This window comes from Pteronotus mesoamericanus, unplaced genomic scaffold (genome assembly GCF_021234165.1).
Source record: "Pteronotus mesoamericanus isolate MK-2021 breed Mesoamerican mustached bat unplaced genomic scaffold, CSHL_Meso_final contig_180, whole genome shotgun sequence".
Taxonomy (NCBI): domain Eukaryota; kingdom Metazoa; phylum Chordata; class Mammalia; order Chiroptera; family Mormoopidae; genus Pteronotus; species Pteronotus mesoamericanus.
Window position 1 is genome coordinate 8,966,774 of NW_026555076.1, and position 21,801 is coordinate 8,988,574.

Below are 21,801 nucleotides of genomic sequence, written 5' to 3' on the forward strand. Positions count from 1 at the left end.
GTGTTTCTCATGCCTTCCCTGAGGATGGACTGAACCTCTAATCCAGGCATGTGCCCTGATCAGCTTCCAAACTCGTGACCTTCCAGTTTACGGCACAACACTCCAACCAACTGAGCCATACCAGCAAGGGCTAGATGACATTTTAATCTTGTATAAAACCTCAGTAATTAATATATTGGTACTAGTTACACATAATAATAATTAATGTACCGTGGTACTAGCTTATGAATAGACAGGCAAACAGAATAAGTTAGAGAATTCAGATATAGACTTACAAGGAATACTGAAGGTGGCACCTCAAATCAGTAAGGTAACGGTAGGATTATACAATATATTTTGGGGGAAAAAAATGCCATCTGGGAAAATATCTAATCTAAATGGGCACAAGTTTTTAATGTCACAGAAGATGCCAAAAATATTGTAAGATAGAAGCATGGGAGAAAAATTTCTTTAAAACTCTGCAGTGAGGAAGGCTTTTCTAATTATGACTCAAAATAAAAATCATTAAAAAATTCATTTTGATATTATCACACAGTAAAAACCAATCACAAAGTCATACACCAAACTAGAAAAAATATTTGCAATTTATATAAAGCCCCCCAGCAAATATGCCCCAGATTTTAGGAGTTCCAAGGAATGGTTAAATAGCTCAACAGGAAAAAGGACAAAGGATAGATGATTCACATTAAAGAACAAATAGCCCTAAAACTTAAGAAAATATACTTAATCTCATTAATAATATGTAAAATGCAAATTAAAATTATACTGTGATATAATTCATTCACAGCATGAAATACTATCTTGCCATAAAAGAAAATTGAAGGAAAAAACCAAAATGAATATTCTGCAATTATTGATGTGAAAAGATCACGTAGTTATATTGTTTAGTGAAAAGGCAAAGGGTGGATGTATATATGATTTACTGTATGTAAAAAAGTATAAGGGAGGCTTAGAAGAATACATTGTAAACTAAGAATCAGTAAATGGTGAGAACTGAGTGGGAGCCACAGAGGGGCAGGAAAGCTTTCACTGTAAACATTTGGCCAATTGTTTTTGAACAATTTCTTTGTTAAAAAAAAATTAAAGACATAAACAGTAAGCCCTTTCTTCCCACAAACTTATATGAGAGGGGCCCCTAAAAACCCAGAATTATCTTCAGGAGGGCAGGCCTCTTGTAGTACAGGCTTCCCGTTCTTAGTGAGTGTTCTAGGAACCCATCTGTATCAGTGCACCAGCTGGTGTTGTTTTGAGAGGCTGTGTTTGGCTTCAGTGAATTTTTTTTGAAGACTCAACACATTTGCCCATTTTATAATGGGTAATTCACAAGCACACCTGTCCACACTGTGCTGAGTGTTCCGCAGTTTTTGACCAAAAATGGCATGACCCCTCCAGCCCACTGCCCCCCATGCCTCACCCTCCCTATTCATCCAATCTTGCCCCACACAACTTCTTTTTTATTTCCCTGGAAGAAAAAAAGTCCTCAAAGGGAAACATTTCCCCTGATATGGAAGAGCTGAAACAAAAAATATGGCAGAAACAAAAGATGACATCAAAATCAATGAGTTCAAAAACTGTTTTGAGCAGTGGGAATAACATCTCAATAGGTATATTGCATCAAATGGAGGGCACTTTGAAGGTTACTGAATTTAAATATGGAAGAAGTAAATACACATTTTTTATAAATAAATTTCACTTTTTTGGGGTCCCTCCCCTCATATAAACAGAGAAAGATCAGCAGAGTAAAAATCAAACTTAGCTGCTGTTATCTTTGGAGAGGGGAGAAGGCCTAAAATAGTATTCATTTTAAACTTTATTTATACATATACACATACATATCTGTATCTAGAATAAGCTTATATTATTTTAGCTATTTAAAAACGTTTTTCAAATAACAGAAAATTTCCGAGACCAGTAAGTACCAATTAATAAATATTTAAAAAGTTTCATAAACAGCAATTCTATTTAAATATTCCATCTCTGCCCTAAGAATTTTTGGAACAAAATGTGTTTTATTTTCATTCCTTAAAATCCAGTGGCTCCTCCTTTTATATTTATCTGCAAGAATCTGATCCATCATCACAATCCACCATGGCATGGACCCCAAAATAACAAATGATAATCCTAAATGACTAGCTGAATCATTATTTCCAAAAACAGATATAAATTCTTTAATACCAATGATGGGAACCTGTAGTTTATATATTTAGATGCAGACTGGGAAACAAAATCCAACAGTTTTGTTACCAAAGATGCTTAATGTATATCCAAAGTTGTTTTTCTATAAAGAGTTTGTAACAGGAATTGATTTTTCCTCTCTTAAGATCCATTTCATAGTCATGGAAAGAAAAACAAAAGTAATCCATTTACTAGTCTATACAGCAATCACATAATTATACTTTCAATTGCCCTAAAGATAAAACTGAATCACTCTCAGCTGAACAGGTACAAAATTGCCTTCCTTGAATTACAGAATATCTAGCAATGTCTTTAACTCTTATACATGGGTGCAGGAAAATCATGAACTATGTAGACTAACACTGCCATAAATTCATTATCTTCAACTTCAAATGGGCCTTAAATGATGCCTAATAATCTTACTATTTTAAAGAATGTTTATTCTCCTCAAATCTCATCACCTTTCCTTTCCACTGGGCAATGATCTCATCTTAGTCCACTGAAAAAAACAGATTCCTTCTATTTTTTTGCCAGCAAACCCATAAACTTGCCTGCAGTTACATTTACTCATTTCTTTTATTCAAGCAACTGAACAAAAATGTGTATGTCCACTTGAATATTTCACTGCCACCTCACTCCAGGAGCATAAACTGTACTCATTATATTTTCTCCAAAACCTGCTCCCTTTCTTGTATCTCTTCAGTGAGTAAATAAGTTGCCCATGCTGGAATTTTGGCTCACCTACCAAGAGATATATGATATATAAAATTTCCTCCTAAATGTCTTTGGACTCTTGCTTTCTTAACTCCCACTGCCAGCCTGACAGTCTATCTTTCAGTTCCTTGAATTCTGTCTTGCCTCTGTTTGACTCGGCATACAAGATCTTTTTACCACCTTCCTAAGCCAATGCAACCTTCAAATTTTAATCAAGACACCATGTCTATATTACCATGGTACAAAAAGGGTAGGTTTCCTTGCTAAGTTTAGAGTTCCCAGAATGCCTATCATACCACCACTGCTTAATGTTAACATCTCCTCACTTAGAGTGAATGTTTAACGCCAAGAACTGGATCGAGTCTGTGTAAGTTGATGTGTTCTCAACGCTAGTATGGTGTCTGAACTATAAATGTGCAGAATAATAACTTTAAATGAATTAATAAGACATATGAACTTACCAGTTATTTGTTGTGTAGAACCATTTAAGCCTGTCATTCCATTAATTTCTCGAAATGTTATGAACTGTCCTGTCTCAAGTTTGTGAGGATGATTTTCGAGGCAAGTTACAATGCCAGGATTAGCCTAAAAATAAGAGTAATCTACTAACAAACAAGTTCATGTATTACTTTTTCATACAAATTCTAAATCTCATGCAAAAAGTACTATGTAATCAAAATCAAAACCCCCCCAAAATTCCAGGCCATTCTTCTCCTTCCTTAGTAAAAGCACACCTTTAAAGAATTTTCACAAAACAGTGATCAACTTATTATTTTACTATATTTGTTTAAAATATAATTTGTATGCTTGGGGGGAAAGAGATTCCACAGAGGATTTCAAATATTCCATAGATTCAAAGATCCTTGGACTTATAAAAACACTCAAAGCTATCGAATGTAACTTTTAAAAAGTCATCATATAAGAAACTGTGTATGAAAGAGGAGAGACTCTAACTTTGAAGATTAAAGAAAGGTAAGAAAGGAGGATGGAGATTTAAAATTGGGAAAATAGTAGTTTAAAGCTTCCCCAACACTTTTAAAGCAAAGAAATACTGTGTAGCTGAGCCAGTTTCTCAGAATAAAAATAGAAACAAATTAATTTATTTCACCAAAGAGTATGAAATGAGACAGGTCAAAGGCCCAGATATTTCCCAGTTGCATATAATCTCATACACCGCTTGACTAAGGTGATGATAATTTAATCTACATGAAATCTAATGGAATTGTCACTCTCCCTCATAATAGAGTAGATTCTCAAAGTTCTCTTACTGCTTAATGATTTGGATAAGAATAAAATCATGATCACAAACATGTAGATAAATTAATATAATGTGGGGCTGCTCATATCTCAAGAACAGAATTCGAAAGGAATTTATTGAGGAGAAACAATTCCTTGCAGTTAAGTTAAATGGATACATTTATGAAATATTCTAATTCTCTATGGATCACTTTCCTGTACTATTTCCTGTACTATTCAACAAAAGAAAATACCAATGCAATATAAGGATCCATACTCTCCCATGGAGCTTCTTCTAACTGTATCATGTTCTCAGGGACAAACTAAAAACAACTATAGAAGGTAAAAAGTTGACTATTTTAAAACATTTTGTAGGCAGAGAGATACACAGAATTTTTCAATGAATTATCCTTAAAAAAGGCAAAATTACACTGGGTTTAAAAATAACATAGAAAGAAGCACAAATACTATTAAATATATATTATCAATCATATTGACTTCTTCTGAGCTTAATGTAACTTGATTATAAAAAGTACAAATGAAGTTAATGATTTAGGCTAAAAAGAAAGGGTTTAAGTGGACCATACTGATTTTTCCAATTTTTTTTTTTAGGGAATGAAAAATTAAGCTGACCTGATATCAAAGACTTTTTGATTTAAAGGTTAATTCTTAAAATGCTTTTCCTCCTCTAAATAATGTTTTAGAAATATAACAGCTTTTGTCTATAATGACTTAAGTGTGCATCTTCCTGGAATCACAGTGTTGGGCCAGGTAATTTAGGACATCTATAATCTGATACTATATTTGAGATACTACATGTGATACAATTTAACAAACACTGAATCATAGTTTATGTCCCACAGTAAATGATATAGAACAAAACTAAAATTAAAATTTATAACATAAGAAATATTTATCTACCAATTATTAAATAATGTTAGGAAGAGTCAGGAATACTCTTTTAATAGTTTAACTTAAATTTCACTTCAATATAATGCAATCAAGAAATCAACAAAATATTCCCTCATGAATTACCTTAAAATCTTGTAAAACAACGGAAAAAATATTGCATATTCAAGTATTTTTCTAATGCCACGTTTTAAAAATTTTATTCACATCAACTTAAAAAATAAATCCTATACACATACAATAACATACGTATATAATCATACTTGCGTTATATTGGAAATGAAGATTTCTTTTGGTGGTTCTCCTGTTGTATCTAAAACTTCAAATTCATCACCAAAATCGCAAAACAGCTGTGACCAAATTCCATGTACATCTGCACTGATGAACTGTATAATGGTAAAAATAAGCTCAAGCTTATCTATTTATATAAAGAAAGAAAACCCGAGCCCAACTATCCCAGGCCCTTTAATGACATTTTCAATTATAATTAAATATATCATTTGGGAATATAGAGTAAAACATGAACAGGACAAATTATTTATCAGTAAATTGGTTTAGGAATCAAGGATTTTAGTATTTGGATTAGATATCTAATGTTGCAAAATTAGACGCAACATCAGTACATAATCATCATACATTCTATGATTTTGAAATAAAATTCCCATCTTGCCCTACAAGTTAAGCACAATATGTAAGAAACAGATATCTTGGTTTAGTGGTCTGGCAGTGAAGTCTTACTTTTTATTTCATAAAAGATGGAGTGTTTTCACCAAGAGCAGTACAGTTAATGAAAGATAGAACAGAGCTAAAAGCTGAGAGTAGAGTCAATAGAAAAGGGGCTGAGGAACTGAGAGTGTGTATCAACACCATGAAGGGTAAAAATCAGATTCTTAAACTGAATTACAAATGTGTTATTGAAAGTGATTTTTATTACAAACACTCTCTTCTCCATTCTAAATCTATAAAGAAATTGTTTTTGTGAGACATAAAATTGAGCAGAACTTTTTTTCAAGTTTAAAAGTTCAAACTTGAGGGACAATTTCTCCCTTTTCAAAACTACTTTAATAATATAAATATATGTATCAACTATAGAAACAAGGATTTTAGTTTATAAACTACCATGATTTTGTAAAACTTCTGTGACTTGTTTTAAGTTTACTGACCATTCTGTCTTACTCATCTGCTTAACTGGAATTGTGAACCAGAGCACAAACATTCGACAAAGTGTAATATGCCATGTAACACCACAATCCAAAAATTTTCAGCACATTTTATACATTATGATTATGGCTTAGTGCCCATCTCAAAGGAACAAAGAGCCTTTTCCTTAACAAATGACCCCTCAAAGGAGATGGAGTAAGTAATGTGTATTCAATTGTAGAGGAAGAGTTTTGGGTGTTCCTTATCTAAATCTCTTTCCAGTATTGCCATTGTCACATTACTTATCTAATTAATCTGGAGCAAAAGCTAGGAGTTATTCTTGATCACTCGTTCCTTCATAGCTCACATGGATCCATTCTCAAGTTCTGTTAGCCTTTTTTTTTTTTTTTAAACCAAAGATATCTCAAATTCAGCAATTTCTCACAATCCCTATTTACACCTCTCTTGAATAAGGCACCAGTATCTTTCACCTGGATTACTGCATTAGCTCCTAACTGGCGTAGTTACCTCTATTCTACTCTTATAATTCAACAGTTGTCTTTCTTTTTGGTTTCATGACCATTTCATGTTCTTAAACATTACTGAGGACCCCAAAAAATTTTGTTCATATGGGTTACACCTATTGATATTTACTGTTAGAAATTAAAACTGAGAAACATTTACAACACAATATATATACCCTCCCCCCGTCCTCCCTTTCCTCCCTCCCTCTCGCCACATTAGCTGTCAGAGGAAGGGTATCAGTACACATCAAAGACTGGAAACTAAACTCCACCGCGTCACGTAAGAGAATCAGAATGAAAAAGGCAAATAACATTTTAATAATATTATGAAAATAGTTTGACACCAGAAGACCCCATGAAAGAGTCTCAGGAGCCCTCAGTGTCCTTGGACCACACTTCAAAAACTACTCCTATAGTCTATTCTCCATACAGCACAATCAGAGTGATCTTTTAAAAATCTACATTAAATCAAAACTCAGTCTTAAAATTAAGACATCCTCAACTCTAATCTATAAGAAAATGGTCTTCTGACTACTTCTCCAACCTAATATGGTATCTTGTACTTACTCTCTCCTTTCCACCCAAATTCCCATTGTGGTTCTGCTTTGCTGCCTGCTGTTGCTCAAACACACCAAGTCAATTTTAACACTTACAGGTCTTTATGCTTGCACTTCTCATTGCTTTGAATGCAGATGTGTACCATAGCTGGCTCTCTCTCATTCTTCAGGGCTTAATTCAAGTATCTTCTCCTCAGAGAGGACTTTCCCTGACATGCAATCCAAGAGACTGGCTCCCGTCCTGACATCATGAGAAAATTATACTCTATCCTTTACCTAGTTTGTTTCTTCCTAGGACTTGGAACTATGTATTTATTTGCTTGTTCCAGGGGTGTTCAACCTGTGACCCATGGGCTGCATGCGACCCAACACAAGATCCTAAGTTTACCTAAAACCTTTTTTTGCTCATTGGTTTTCATTAGTGTTTGTGTATTTCATGTGTGGCCCAACACAACTCTTCTTCCAGTGTAGACCAGAGATGCCAAAAGGTTGGGCACCATGTAAGTACACCATCCCTATTAGAAGGTATTTTTTACAAGTAGGAAAAATTGTTATGTCCTATTCACTGATGTATTCCTAGTGTCTAGAACTGTATATACTCAAAGAGTATTTGTTAAAAGAACCAAGGTACCTCTTAAAAACCACCATCATCCTATATTTAAAGTTAGCTGATGAATTCAGTATTCATCATCCTTTCTATTTTTAAACTTCATTCTTCTTTAGCTTTGGCAATCTGCTCATAAACCAAATTTAGACCTTAGTTTTAAAAATAGAACAAAATTGATATCAAAATTAAAGAGAAAAATATTATTGTGCTTGCTGTCATATAAAAAGATCTTATATAACCCACTGAAAAGCTAGAAATTCTGATAGTGAAAGTGTTCTTCCTTTGGTTAACTACAAGTCACTATTAACTGGTCCTATTACCTTAATTGGAGGGCACTGAGAACGGCAGAAGTCGTTGATTTTCTTCTGCAATGAAAGTTTGATCTCAGTCAATACTACACACTGTTGAGAAAGAAAACAGGAAATTAAAAACTAGAGCATATACAATTACTTTGGTAATTACAACTTTTAAATCAGAAGCTTTTCAGTTTGCATTATGGTAAAAATACACTGTTTTCCTTGTAAAAAAAAAAAACACCTCTCCTATTGTATTCCATTCTAAGGTTAATGTCTTCAGAGGTATGGAATAACCAAAGTAAAAACAATATAGACTGGGGAAAATCTACTCATATTAAATTCAACTACCGTGACAGACTTCACAATTAGAAGCAAATCTTCATTTCCTACATGGTATTTATGCACTCTAAATGGTTGGAGATTTTGTTTTGTCTGCCACTGCCATGAAAACACTAACCTAGTCACCAAAACATTAATGCAAGCTTCAAAGGATAATAACAACACTTTTTAAAGAGATACGGGTATACTAGTTGGCTTAGCTTTGCTTTATTTCAGAGATTCAAGAGATTCACAACCTAACTTCTTTTGCTTTATGACAGTTTCATTAGCAAAACTACCAAGTTCTGTAATAAATACCAAAATATAATTTTCAATGCTTACTTTTTTTTTCATTACCCTGTGAGATAAGTAGAGAAAGGTTTATTATCAGATTTTATCGTAAGTTAGAGTGAAAAAGATCAAAAACTTTCTTAGGATCATTTGTTTATCAAGTGGCAAAAGCACAGCTAGACTCCTATTCCAGAACTTTCCTTGCTTCTGATTTTTATGACATGCATAACTTGGTTTTACAACAAATATCCAGGTATTAGTTTTATTTATCTAGCTCAGAATATGGAGTGCTTCCTGCAAGGAGATATTTTTCCCAAGGATCTCTTAGTTTTTATATATCCTACTACGTATACCATAAATGCAAGGTTCTGAACATTTTTTACTTGCACTGTTTCTCAGGATAGTACTTGTCTCATGCAACTTAAGGAATGAGGTAATGTCTCCCTCTGGGAAAAAGAAACAAGCTTGTTGACTGTTTGCTATAAAACAGTAAGCCCAAGCTCAGTGTTCCTCTCCCCTAAAGGGACACACTACATGTGCCCTCTGCGCTTCACTAGTGGGATTTGGGGAAAGGCAAGAGGAAAAAGGCAAATACAATGCTCATACTTCTTGCCATGCTCTGAACAGTAAAGTCCTTAAGTCTGTAACCCAAGAATCTAATATATTTTGCCAGTGTTCATCAAGTAGTAGTATGTTAACCTAGCTTGTAAACAGAATAAAATCAAGTTCTAACTATGTATATACTGAATCTAATTTGTTTCATCAATGCCATAAAATTATCAAGAATTTATTTGATGCTCTCCAGTTCCATCCATGCTGTCGCGAGCATCATGCTAAGCGAAATAAGCCAGGGGGGCGAAAGACAAATACCATATGATCTCACCTATAAGCGGAACCTAACCAACAATACAAAGATGCGAGGAAAATATGACCAGCAACACTGAAAGGAAAATAAATCAACAGAGACAAGAGGGAAGGCGGGGGAAGGGAAAGGGAAGGGAAGGGGAAAGTCAAGGAACATATAGCAAGGCCTCATGGACAAAACCAAAGGGGAAGAGCTGAGGGAGGGAAGGAGGGAGGGGGCAAGGGAAAGTGGTGGGGAGGAGGCAGAGACAAATGTATTTAATAAATAAATAAATAAATAAATAAATAAATAAATGCTGGGGGGGAGAGGAGAATTTATTTGAATGTTACCTTTTCCTAATGTTCTCCTTTTAGAAATCTAATCTCGTGAATTGGCCTTTTCATTTAAGCTCTTATTTCTTTTATTTTTCAAATTTCCTTATTTCTGGGTACAGTAATCTTAGTAATTTCTCTTTCAATTCACTAATCTATCCACAGTTTAACCTATTCACTGAAGTTTAATCTTTATACTTTCATTTCTAAAAGTTCTATTTGGTTTTTTAATCACATCTGCCTGATTATTTTCAACAGTGTCTTACTTTAATGTATATTTAATCCCTTCTTTTAAGATTTAGTTAGTTTGAACATCTATATTTTACAGTATCTATCCAATAATTCTATTATTTAAAATTCTTGGAGGTTTAATTCTCTTGTTTGTTACATCTCCTGGCTCTTGATCATGCTGAATTGCTTTTTACTGTCTTGTTATTCTGAACTCATCTTCAAAGGGGTTTATAAATTGGAAGATACCGTAGTCTGGTCAAGGGATTCCTCTAGATCTATTTAGTTTTAATTTTTGTGTGCTATTCTGGGATATTACCAGCTTAGTACTATAATACTTTTTACTTTAAGTTCTCAGCTTGGGGAATTTTACAATTGTTTAGAAAGTTGATGGGAGGGCAGGCCTGTGGTTACAAAATCCGAAGGAAGATCTTTATTTTTCATCCAGTACTTGAGGAAACAGACAAGACTCTTGTTCTGATGGGCAAAGATCGTTCTTATCCCCCCTTTCACTGAGGGTGTAGCTCTCTGAAGTTCCAGCTTTAAAAAAAGATAGTAGGTCTCCATTTCATTTGGCTATCTCATGCAGATCTACTGTGTACTTTCTGTTTCTGCATGACCATTAATTCCTAAGAAATGTGGTTACTAAGCAGACAACCCCTGTCCCTGAAAGTGACCACAACAGATAATAGTTCACTGGCTATCTTTCAGCTACCTATTTCTTTTTGGTATCTGAACACTTCCCTTCCGCTATTTTGAGCTCAGATGGTCATTTAAAAGGTAGTTTATTAGGCAATTCTATTGAAGGAAGTTTATTAAGAATCTTTGTAGCAGGATGGATTTGATATGACATTGTTATTATAACAACGAATAGATATTCTTGTCATCATCCAAGATTCCTGGCACATACCTCCTAAAACTCTTATAATTTCCTATGTAAGAGCTATAGGGGCATATTTTGTCTCATATCTTGAAATAGCTGCACAGTGATAAAGGTGAAACAAATGTCTTTTTAAATTTTTTCTATTATATTGATTTTAAAAAGAGGAGGAAATGGGGAGTGGGGGCGGGGGTGAAGTGAGGGAAAGAGAGAGAAACATCAATTTGTTGTTCCACTTGCTTATGCATCCATTGATTGCTTCTTGCATGTGCCCTGACCTGAGATTGACCGGCAACCCTGGACGATCAGGACAATGCTCTAACCAACTAAGCTACCCAGCCAGGGCCACAAGTATCTTTTGTTATTGACAATATGCCCCTTTCAGCCACACCTGAGTCGATGTTATTGAGGTGACTTTGGAAAGCTCCTAAAGGTGGGGCCTGGTTGCTAGGGACAGAACTTTAAAAGTCATTTACCCCAGACCCCTTGGTAGCAGAGAGGGGCTGGAGATTAATCACTAATGGGCAATGACTTAATCGTTCATGCTTGCACAATGAAACCTCCATAAAAATCCCCGAATGGTGGCTCACAGAACTTTCCAGCTGGACATGTGGATGTGCTGTGATGGTGACATACCTGGAGAGGAAACAGGAACTCTGTCCCTTTCCCCAAACTTCACTCTATGCCTGTCTTCCACCTGACTGTTTCTGAGTTAAGGTTTTTTATAATTTTAGCAAGTAACCTGTTTTTCTTAGTTCTCTGAGCAATCTTGGCAAGTTAACTGAACCAGAATGGAAGAAAGGGGGTGGTTGTTGGATCCTCTGACTTATGGCTAGCCCTCAAAAGCACAGGTAACAATCTGGACTTCTGATTGGCATTAGAAGGGGGAAAGGGGGTGTTCTTGTGGGACTGGGCCCTTACTCTGTGGGATCTGACACCATCTTTTCCAGGTAGTTTTAGAACTGTTAAAGAGAAAAACCACAGGCCCAAAATGTGTCACTTGAGCTAAAAGCCCATGATGCCACACCTAGTATTAATATTTGATATAATTGCAGTTTCAACCTCTCTCAGGAACATAACCTTAATCAACCTGTGTCTGAAATGTAACCTGTCAAGTGGGACCTCTCCATGCCCCCACAGAGAGAGGAAATCTCTATTATAAAAACTCTTCCCTCCTCTTTCCCTAAAGAAAAGATGTCCAGGCCTGAAAAATAATCATTTTTTCCCCCCTAAAATCTTATAAGCACTTTACTGGCTGACATAATTAAAAAGATAAAAGGCATACTGGCTCCAGTAGTTTCACATAGAATGAATTCTCTTTCTCTGTCTTAACTTCAACTTCATCTTAACACTACTTTTCTTCTGTTAATAATTTTCTTGCCCTACCCTTTTTCCTATTAAAACCTTTCATTTTGTACACCTTCCAGACCATTCTAGTTCCAATATGGGATGCTACCCAATTTATGAATCACTTAGACCTTCAAATGTACTCAGCTGAATTTTGTTTAACAGAACTAAATTAAATGGAGGACACCAAGCTATGTGTCCCTGTTGAGGAACTGTTTGTCGTGGGGGAAAAAACAGACACACATATGGTCATACAAGTGCCTCAATGAAGTATTGAGAATAGAGGAGAAACACAGGAATGTGTTTTCCTAGACGACTGGTAACATCATAATTTAAAAACAGGGAAATTCAGGATCAGTCTAGTCATTTTTAGAATATCCACAGTGCTGAGTATTTTTGTTATTTAAGTTTATGTAAGGCAGATCCACAGTTTTTTACTTTTCCGTAATTGAATTATACATCACCTTCTACCCATGGTCTTAGGAAGAGAAGAGTATACTCTCTAGCTCCTTGACTTCAGGCTAGACCATGTGACTTGCTTTTGGCTAATGTATTATTAAAGGAAGTAACGCAATCAGAGGCTTGACATATGTTTGGATAGTTGGACTTGCCCCTTTGCATTTCTGCTACTGCCATGAGACCATGTCCTAGGGAGCCTCCTGGTCCCAGAAGAGAGGCACATGGAGCACAACCCAGACTCTGGAGTTCAAGTTCATCCTAGAACAGCTGAACACCAACTGACATGCAAATACATAATAGAGAAAGAAATGTATGTTGCTGTAAACCACTGAGTTCAGGGTAGTTTTTTTATGCACGTTACTGTGAAAATAGCTGACTGATATAATTGTTTTGTCAGAGGTTCATAGGCCCTTTGCCTAAAACAAAGCATTTGAAAGGTATTATTTTAAAGGAAGTCTTTTGTCCTGAATTTTTTTCTTCTGCTCAATAGTTATATCACATTAATACATATCGACTTGCCTTGAAATCTGTCAATAATATCTAATATATAATGGAGCACCAACCTGGTATTTATCTAAGAAGGAAAGATCTGTGGTTTCATTTAAAGGGACAGAAGATGATGTGACATGAACGTATGGATTTAGTTCTGCAATATGGTGAAGAACAGCTTCAGCCCTAAGGGGGGAAAAAAGACCTTTAGTATTATTTTGTTCAATATATTCAATCTCTCAATCCTGGACACTTTGACATCTGAGAAATCCGAATGTTACAAAATTTCATTGGACATTTAATAAACTAGAAGAAGAAACACACTGCAACTTATTTATATTTATAGATAACTACACAATCTTGAGAATGAGCATACTGTTGTATTCCTAGTATGACACAATCTCAAAGTGTACCCTTATAATTTCAAGAACCCAATTCTTTTAAGTCTTTTAATGATTTAGCAATTACAAAAACCCCCTTTAACAATCTTAAAGAAGTTCATTCCTAGGTAGCAATGTGAATGTATTAAAAATGTGACAAATGTAAGTAATTGAGTAAGTATATGTCAATACTTATTTATTGATAGTAGTGTGACTTTACAGTGGTGAGTCAAACAACTATGCCCGAACTAGTATTCTGGAAACAGATAGCATTCTAAGTAATTACAAGAATTAAAAAAAATAAATCCTACAATAATACATCAAAATATCTTCACCTGTTTCTCATATTAACAACATCATTTTCACAGAGAAAGAAGTTGGTTCCTAGATCCCATACTTGGCATTTTTCTACATCATGAATTGTAAGTGCCTTCAAAAAAGAAGAAAATATCTGTTAAATTCAAGAATAAGACAAGGGTGTTCACTATTGCCACCACTATTAACATTATATTAAAGTACTGTCCTCTGTAATTAGGCAACAGAATGTAACGAAAAGCTTAAGAATTAGAAAGGATGTAAATTAGATGTATTTACAGATGAAATAACTATACTCTGGAAACTCAGAAATTAAGGGAGAAACTACTTTGAAGAGTAAGAGAATTTAAATTTAGGAAAAGTAGGATGCTATATAAATCAACATACAAAAATTTAAAAAATTAACATAAACATTTCCAAATGTTCCATGTTTGAAGAAAGATGACTAACTGGAAAAACTTTTCTAGCTTGTATTACAGGCCACAAATATTAACTTAAAAATGGGGGCATAGTATAGCAACATGGATTATACTAAAAAAAAAAATGCATTTGGTCCTATAAAATATTTAAGCATGTTCAATCTTACTCAAGAATGAAACACCTTCTCTAATTCAGAGTGGCATAAATCCAAAAGTTTGACAATATATTTACTGGTGAGTATGATGTGAATCAGGCATTATCACATGTCAGTGGTGGAACGTCAAGTGGTACAACTTCAGTGGAGAGGAATTTGGCAATCTCTAGCAAAATAACATGTGTGCATTTATACTTATACAGCAAACCCACCTTTAAAAATCTATCCCAAAGACACACCGGAAAAAATACAAAAAGACTACTGCTTATATTGAAAAACGGGGGAAAAAATGGAGGTGACCTAATAAGCAAAGAAGGATATAGGATACAGAGACGTATACAAAGAAACAAAGTATACTGAATATACTTTGTTTTATAAATTTTACTTTGAAGTATTTAAGTCTCACATAATATTAACAAAGTTAAATTAAAAAAAAGCAATCCCTAAAAATCCAAACCAAAATAAATAGACAAAACTATCTATTGAATTTGCTGCATAACTATACATACGAATTATTTAAAGTGACTTAAAAAGCCATTAATTTCTCTGCCAAATCCAGACAGGGTATATTCTAAAGAAAACAACAAACAAAACTACAACTTTAAACTGTTTTCAATAGTAATATTGTTATAATTAATATCATTGGAATTGTTATACTGAAAAAACTTTACAATCAGTGACAAAGAATACTGGGGTATTCTTTCGACTCAAGAACTTGAAGATCCCAAAAAGCAATGATAAAACAATTTGGGCATTAATGAGAATAACAACTACAATGGATCAAAACATATTAAATATGTTTAAATTGATGTTTATCAGAATGTTCACATGTTCACACACACACACACACACGTTCACTGGCCATTGCAGGCCACTGATCTGAAAACATAATAAAGGGGGAAATATCAAATCAAATTAATTTATCCTACTTTTCATATGTGTACAGTTTAGTGGAACCAAATACATAATGAATAAAAAACTCTTTCTAAAATATTATTCCAACTAATAAGTGAAGGGAAAAAATGATAGAATTAGAGCATCACTACCCCTAATGAATAGTGAATCTAGGCAATAATCTTTAATAGCAAGTAATAACCACAAAGAGACAACAGAATATTATTTCTTCCTGATGGAAGAACATGACATCACCTGTGAATAGTGCCAAAAGAATCAAATATAAATCTGCTTGTCTGAATATATGAGGGGGACCCCCCACCAAAAACTGGAATTTATAAAAAATGTGTATTTGTTTTTACATGCTTAAACTTCAATCACCTTCAAAGTACTCTCCATTTGATGTAATACACCTATTAAGATGTTTTATCCACTGCTCAAAACGGTTTTTGAACGCATCATTATTGATGCCTTTTACTGCTTCTACCACTTCTGTTTCACCTCTTCCACATCAGGGGAAAATGTTTTCTTATAAGGACTTTTTTCATCCGGAAAAACAAAGAAAAGCTGCTCAGAGTGAGACCCGGTGAATAGGGAGGGTGAGGTACGGGACCTTGCCATTCTTGGTCAAACACTGTTGAATATTCAGCACGGTGCGCTCATAAATCACTCATCATGAAACAGGCAAATACACTGAAAATGTCTTCAAAAAAATTTACTGAAGCTGAACTTAGCCTCTCACAACAACTCCAGCTGGTACACTGATACTGGTGGGTTTCTAGAACACTTAGCTGGGGAAGCCTGTCTGTCCTACAAGAGGCCTGCCCTCCAGAAGATAATTCTGGGTTTTTTTTGGGTCCCCCTTTGTAATTACCAATTTACAGGAAATACAAAGAATTTTACCAAATTGGAAATTACCAAAGAATTACCAATTCTTTGTAATAAATACAAAGAATTACCAATTTACAAATACAAAGAATTACACATGATAAATAACATGATAAATAAATCAGGGAAGGGAAATGCATACATTAAAAGAAACCAAGTTTAGTGCATGGGCTTTAACTGAATCCTGATTAGAACAAAAAACATTTTTTAAAAAAAAATCATAAGGTAACTGGGAAAATCTGAGCTCTAACCAGGTTATTTGATGATTGTGGCAGGCACACTTACAAGATGACCCCAGTAATTCTCACTTCCTTGTACTCAGGCACTTGTGTAATTCCTGCCCCTTGAGTGTGTATGCTAGACCTAGTGACCTTTTTTTTTTTTTTTTAACGTAGTGACTTGCTTTTAAAGAATACAGAGTAAGTGATGGAATGTCACTTCTGAAATTAGGTTACAAATAACTGATTTTTCTCTTCAGAACTTTCCCTTTCTTGTCTTCTTGCTAGCTTACTGTGATGATGAAAACTTCTCTATGGAGAGGGCCACATGGCAAAGAATTGAGAGTGACCTCTGATCAATAACCAGCAAAGAACTGTGGTGTGAAGTGGTACAACCTTGCTACTGAATCCTGTCAATAACTGAGTGACCCTGGGAAGCAGATCTTACCTTGGCATTGAGATGACTAGAGGCCTTGCCAGTTTTTGATTGGAGCCTTATTAAAGACCCTCAAATAGATGAACCAGCTAAGCTGTGCCTGATTCCTGACCCCCCCCAAAATTGAAGTAGGTGCTGTTATTTTAAGTTCTAAGTTTTGGGGTAATTTATTTTGCAGTAATAGGTAACTAAAATTATACATTAATTTTATTGTATTATCTATTATACATTTTTTAGGTGTGAAAATGATATTGTGGTTATATTTTCAAAGGCATCCTTATCTTTTAGAGCTATATACTTAAGTATTTAAGGATGATATAACAGGATGTCTGAGACAAAAAGAATTTGGTAATTAGGTGGTAGCGGGGAATGGGGAGGAGATATTGAAACAAATTTAAATTTGTCTATGAATTGATAACTGTAGCTGCATGATGGGTATATGAGGTTTTGTTAAAACTATTCTGTTTTTGCATAATTTAAAAAAATTTTCTATAATACAAAGTTTTTAAAGAAGAGTCAAGTAGAGCATTAAAACAATTTTGCTACTAAATGAAAAAGCAATAATTAGGTCAAAGTATAAACAGTATTACCACTACTGATAAGCAAAAAAAAAAAAAAGTTCAGAAGTAATTCCTCTTATTAAGGACATTATTTACTAACTTACCTTAATTCCTGCAAGAACAAGATTCTTGGCTATAAAGAAAAAAGAAAAAGGAATATATAATCGATATGCCTTCACAGGGCTTGATCCTATCTCTGACTAGACAATTTTAACTTTTTCACTACTTAAGAAATACAAGTCTCTTAAAAGATACAGATGAACAATAAAGAAAAATTAGAATTTTACATAATCATATCACACTGAGATAATCACTCTTAAAATTTTAGTGTATTGCTATGAATATATGTATGTGGGCTCTATCATAATGAAGTACAGAGAATGATACCATAATGAATTCATACAGAGAATCAGCATTAATGGCTATTAACATCACAAAAAAGAGAACCAAGAGAGTCATGACTGGTTCCTTGTGGAAGAATATAATAGCATTGTGAAGTAGTCTTGTCAAAAGAATCAAAACTAAGTCTGATCAAAGTTTTGGATCTAATTTTCTTTACAGAAGCAATACATGGGAAAGGTGTTAAATTTTTAAATTATGTTGCTTAAAAGTGTCATATAAAATTATGAATAAAAATCACTGCTTACCAATTTCCAAACCAAGACCACCCATACCACTTAAGAAAACATGGGACTTGGCCATCTTCTGCATTGCTGTGTCTCCAAGAACGTACCTCTGTCGACTGCATGTAAAAAACAAGAAAAAATAAATTAAAATTACTTCATTAAAATTATATATTCCTTTAAAGTTGTTTGCAAACAGCCTGGCAACTAGATCCTGCTCATAGACTTATTTTGGATCACTTGCATAGTGTTTACATTTTCTGAATTAATTGCTAAATATAGGACACATTTTGAAAAATAAGAAGATTTGGCACCAAGGTCCACGTTCTCTTATGGCAACCGACAGAGCTGGGTAGGAGTTGCCTAATTAGACAGGGAGGACTGTGTGCTCTAGACTTGTCACGGTTGCCATCCTGCTCCTTTTATTTATTACCTCAGTGGCCACCACAGGCATGAGTTTGCCATTTCCAGTTTAAGTCTTTCATTGTAAGAATCTCTGAAGCAAACAATTGGTTCCCTCCTTGGAGTTTAGATGATTTAAAATTAAGCAGTTTTCAAATATTATTTTAATTATAAAAACCCATAAAGTATACCTCTAAAGGACTTTGTTAAGTCGCCTATCCTAACAGCCACAAGTCAGTATCAGGATGGGAATTTCAAATAATACACATTGGCAACTTTTAAAGTTAAACACAGTAATAAAAGCAGTAGTAAGAGTTTATCTGAAAGAAAAACAGTGATACATTTGATACCACAACAGTTTTTGAAGATAATGGACATTCCAATGGATTATTTTTTGGGAGGATACTTTAAAAAAATTTTATTTATTGGTTTTAGAAAGGAAGGGAAAGGAGAGAAAGGGACAGATGGAGAGGGGAACACACACATGAACGTTAACTTGTTAATGCATTCATTGGTTGATTCTTGTATGTGCCGTGAACGAAGGATTGAACCTCAACCTTAGTGTATCTGGACAATGCTCTAACCAACTGAGCCCAGTCAGAACCTTCCAATGGATTCTTATGAGAATAATTTGACAGATGAGTTCAGTATAGATAATAAGTAATTTCAGAACCCTTTGGGTTGAAAACAACCTAACCCTTTTGGTTTGCAGGCTAGCGCTCAATCCACTGAGCTACACCAGCCAGGGTAAAGCAACCTAACCCTTTTGGAATTCTCACACACACAGGTTTAACGTATGTTTGTTTAATATATGTGTTTATATAGTTTCCATATTTCAGCTATTCACATTCAATAAAAATGTCTAGAAAGGGGTTTCTTGTTTAGTCAGAAGAAACTTTAGAAACACAAGCTATCTTTATTTCCTTCCTTATTCCCTGAAAAATACAATAAAACCTAAACTTTCTTTTGAAATTGATATTCACAATTTATTTCAGAGATAAAAACTATCCATTTATTCATCAAATACTGAACACCTCTGGAATGTATGAAACAATGTATTATATATCCTTACTACTCATTTATTTGTGTACCCTTGAAAAATATATTTAAGTTTTGCCTGTTTTGGAAGTTTATACATAGGATTATTTTGAATACCTTCTTCTGTATCTTGCTTTTCTTGAATGAAATTGTATTTATAAGATATATTCATATCAATGTGTAGCTCTTCACGTTCCTTTCTACTGTATTCTATTGTATTTTACCATTTTACTGTATTATACCATCATTTAGCTATTCTACAGTTTTGAACACTTGCCAGTAATAAGTCCATGAGTATTTTCCTATGTCTCCCGGTACACGTGTTATAGTTTCTATAGTGCATATGCTAGAGAGAAAATGCAAGAGTAACTTTATTAGGTAATGACAAACTGTTTTCCAAAGAGGGTGCAGCAATCTACTATCCCGTTCTGGAAGTCTATCAGAGACCCTGTAGTTTCACATCCTTAATGTGCAGGAAAAAGTTAACATAATACACCTGAACTTTAGTCTGCTTCAGGCCCAGCCTTTGGCTGGTGTCTGTAAACTTGGCCTTTGAAATGTTTCTTATGCTGATTAAGTCTATGCTTCCGTTTTCTTATTTCCTAGTTTCCTGAAACAAAAACTTATTATTTTCAAATTTTTTCCCTAAAAAACTTTGATCTTAAAACAGCATCCCAAATTTTGATACAGTAGTCTTGTTATTTTCTAATTTTAATTATGATTATTTTTTAACTTGTGGGCTAAAGTATATTTTTAAATTTCTAATGTTATGGGGAATTTTCTAATTGTCTTTTGTGTTAACTTCTAGATCAAAAGCAGTGAATAGACATCACAATCTATGATTTCACTGTTTCGTATTTGAGGATTTCTTTGGTCAATTTTACAAATGTTCAATGTGTTCTCGAAAAGAATGTGTATGCTATAGCTTTTAGATAAAACATTCTTTACATAGGCTTTAGATTAATTTTAATAATCATGTTGATGAAATCTAAACCTATTCTCATTTTTTTCATCTGCTTGTTTTCTTGATTACTAAAAGCAACATTAAAAAAAAATCTCCTACCATGACTGTAAATTTGTCTATTCTCCTTGCATATCAATACTTGAATAGTGCTGATATTTAACACATACTGAATGTTTACTATGCACCATACATTGTTTTAGTTTTACTTGTATTAACTCATTTAATCCTTACAATAATTCTAGGGATAAATTCTATTATTACTTCCATTTTTACAAAGAGGAAAACTTAAGCACAGGGAAATTAAGTAACTTATAAATAGTGGAGGCAAATTTCAATCTAGGCAGTCTGGTCTTTGCATCCATACTCTTAACCACTATGCTATACTACAAGTAGATTAAGAAAAATAAAATCACTCTACAGTGATTTAAAGGAGGAAAAAAAAAAATCTGTTCCCTGACTTCACTTTTTCCTACCCCAATTCCCGCTCCTCAAGGACAGCCACTCTCAATTCTTTCAGTTATTTCTTCTAATATTTACCCCCTTATTTCTCAGTAACCTGTTTACACTTTTATTTCTTGATTTTTAAGTTTTACATTATTACTATTAACAGCCTACTAAGAAAGACGAATGATCTTTCTGAAGTGCAAATCTGGCCAAATCATTGTCCTACTTTAAAAATTCCAATGGTTTACTATTTCCCTTACAATAAAGCTTAGATTCTAACAGTAGTCCGGTAGCCATTTATAATCTATTCTGTACTTGGCTCTTTAGTCTTATCTTTTGTCACCCCTTTACCAAACTTCATGTTCCAGATGTACCAAAGGTTTTCAGTTCTCTAACGTGGTACATTTTCTTTATCTGGTAGGTATTTTTCTGGAGTATTCCTACCCTCCAATATTTTACGCCTGAATAACTTCTACTTGTCCTCAGGTCTCCGCTTATACCTTATTTCCCCCCATCATGTTTCACCAGACACCCGTTTCTCAAGACAGCGTTGGATCATCTTTTACGTGCATCCATAACATCCTACATTCAATCTATTATATCACAGTGTATTTTCACAATTTTTTATTTTTTTTCCTCAAAGACTGTCTTCATTATGGCAGGACCCCTGCCTTATTTACTATTGTATCCCCAGTGACTGAGAGGGCCTGGCATATTAT

The 21,801-nt window shown here is 34.2% G+C and overlaps 1 protein-coding gene across 2 annotated transcripts in view; it reads right to left on the reverse strand.

Annotated features, from left to right (window-relative positions):
* Positions 1-21,801, reverse strand: part of UBA6 (ubiquitin like modifier activating enzyme 6) — a 69,245-nt gene that overhangs the window by 38,760 nt on the left and 8,684 nt on the right. For both annotated transcript variants that reach the window (XM_054566811.1, XM_054566812.1), the window contains 7 exons: positions 18,259-18,353; positions 17,716-17,744; positions 14,062-14,156; positions 13,421-13,532; positions 8,183-8,263; positions 5,298-5,420; positions 3,351-3,474 (listed from right to left, as the gene is read on the reverse strand). In XM_054566811.1, the coding sequence (XP_054422786.1) occupies positions 3,351-3,474; positions 5,298-5,420; positions 8,183-8,263; positions 13,421-13,532; positions 14,062-14,156; positions 17,716-17,744; positions 18,259-18,353 (659 nt within the window). The remainder of the gene's footprint in view (positions 1-3,350; positions 3,475-5,297; positions 5,421-8,182; positions 8,264-13,420; positions 13,533-14,061; positions 14,157-17,715; positions 17,745-18,258; positions 18,354-21,801) is intronic.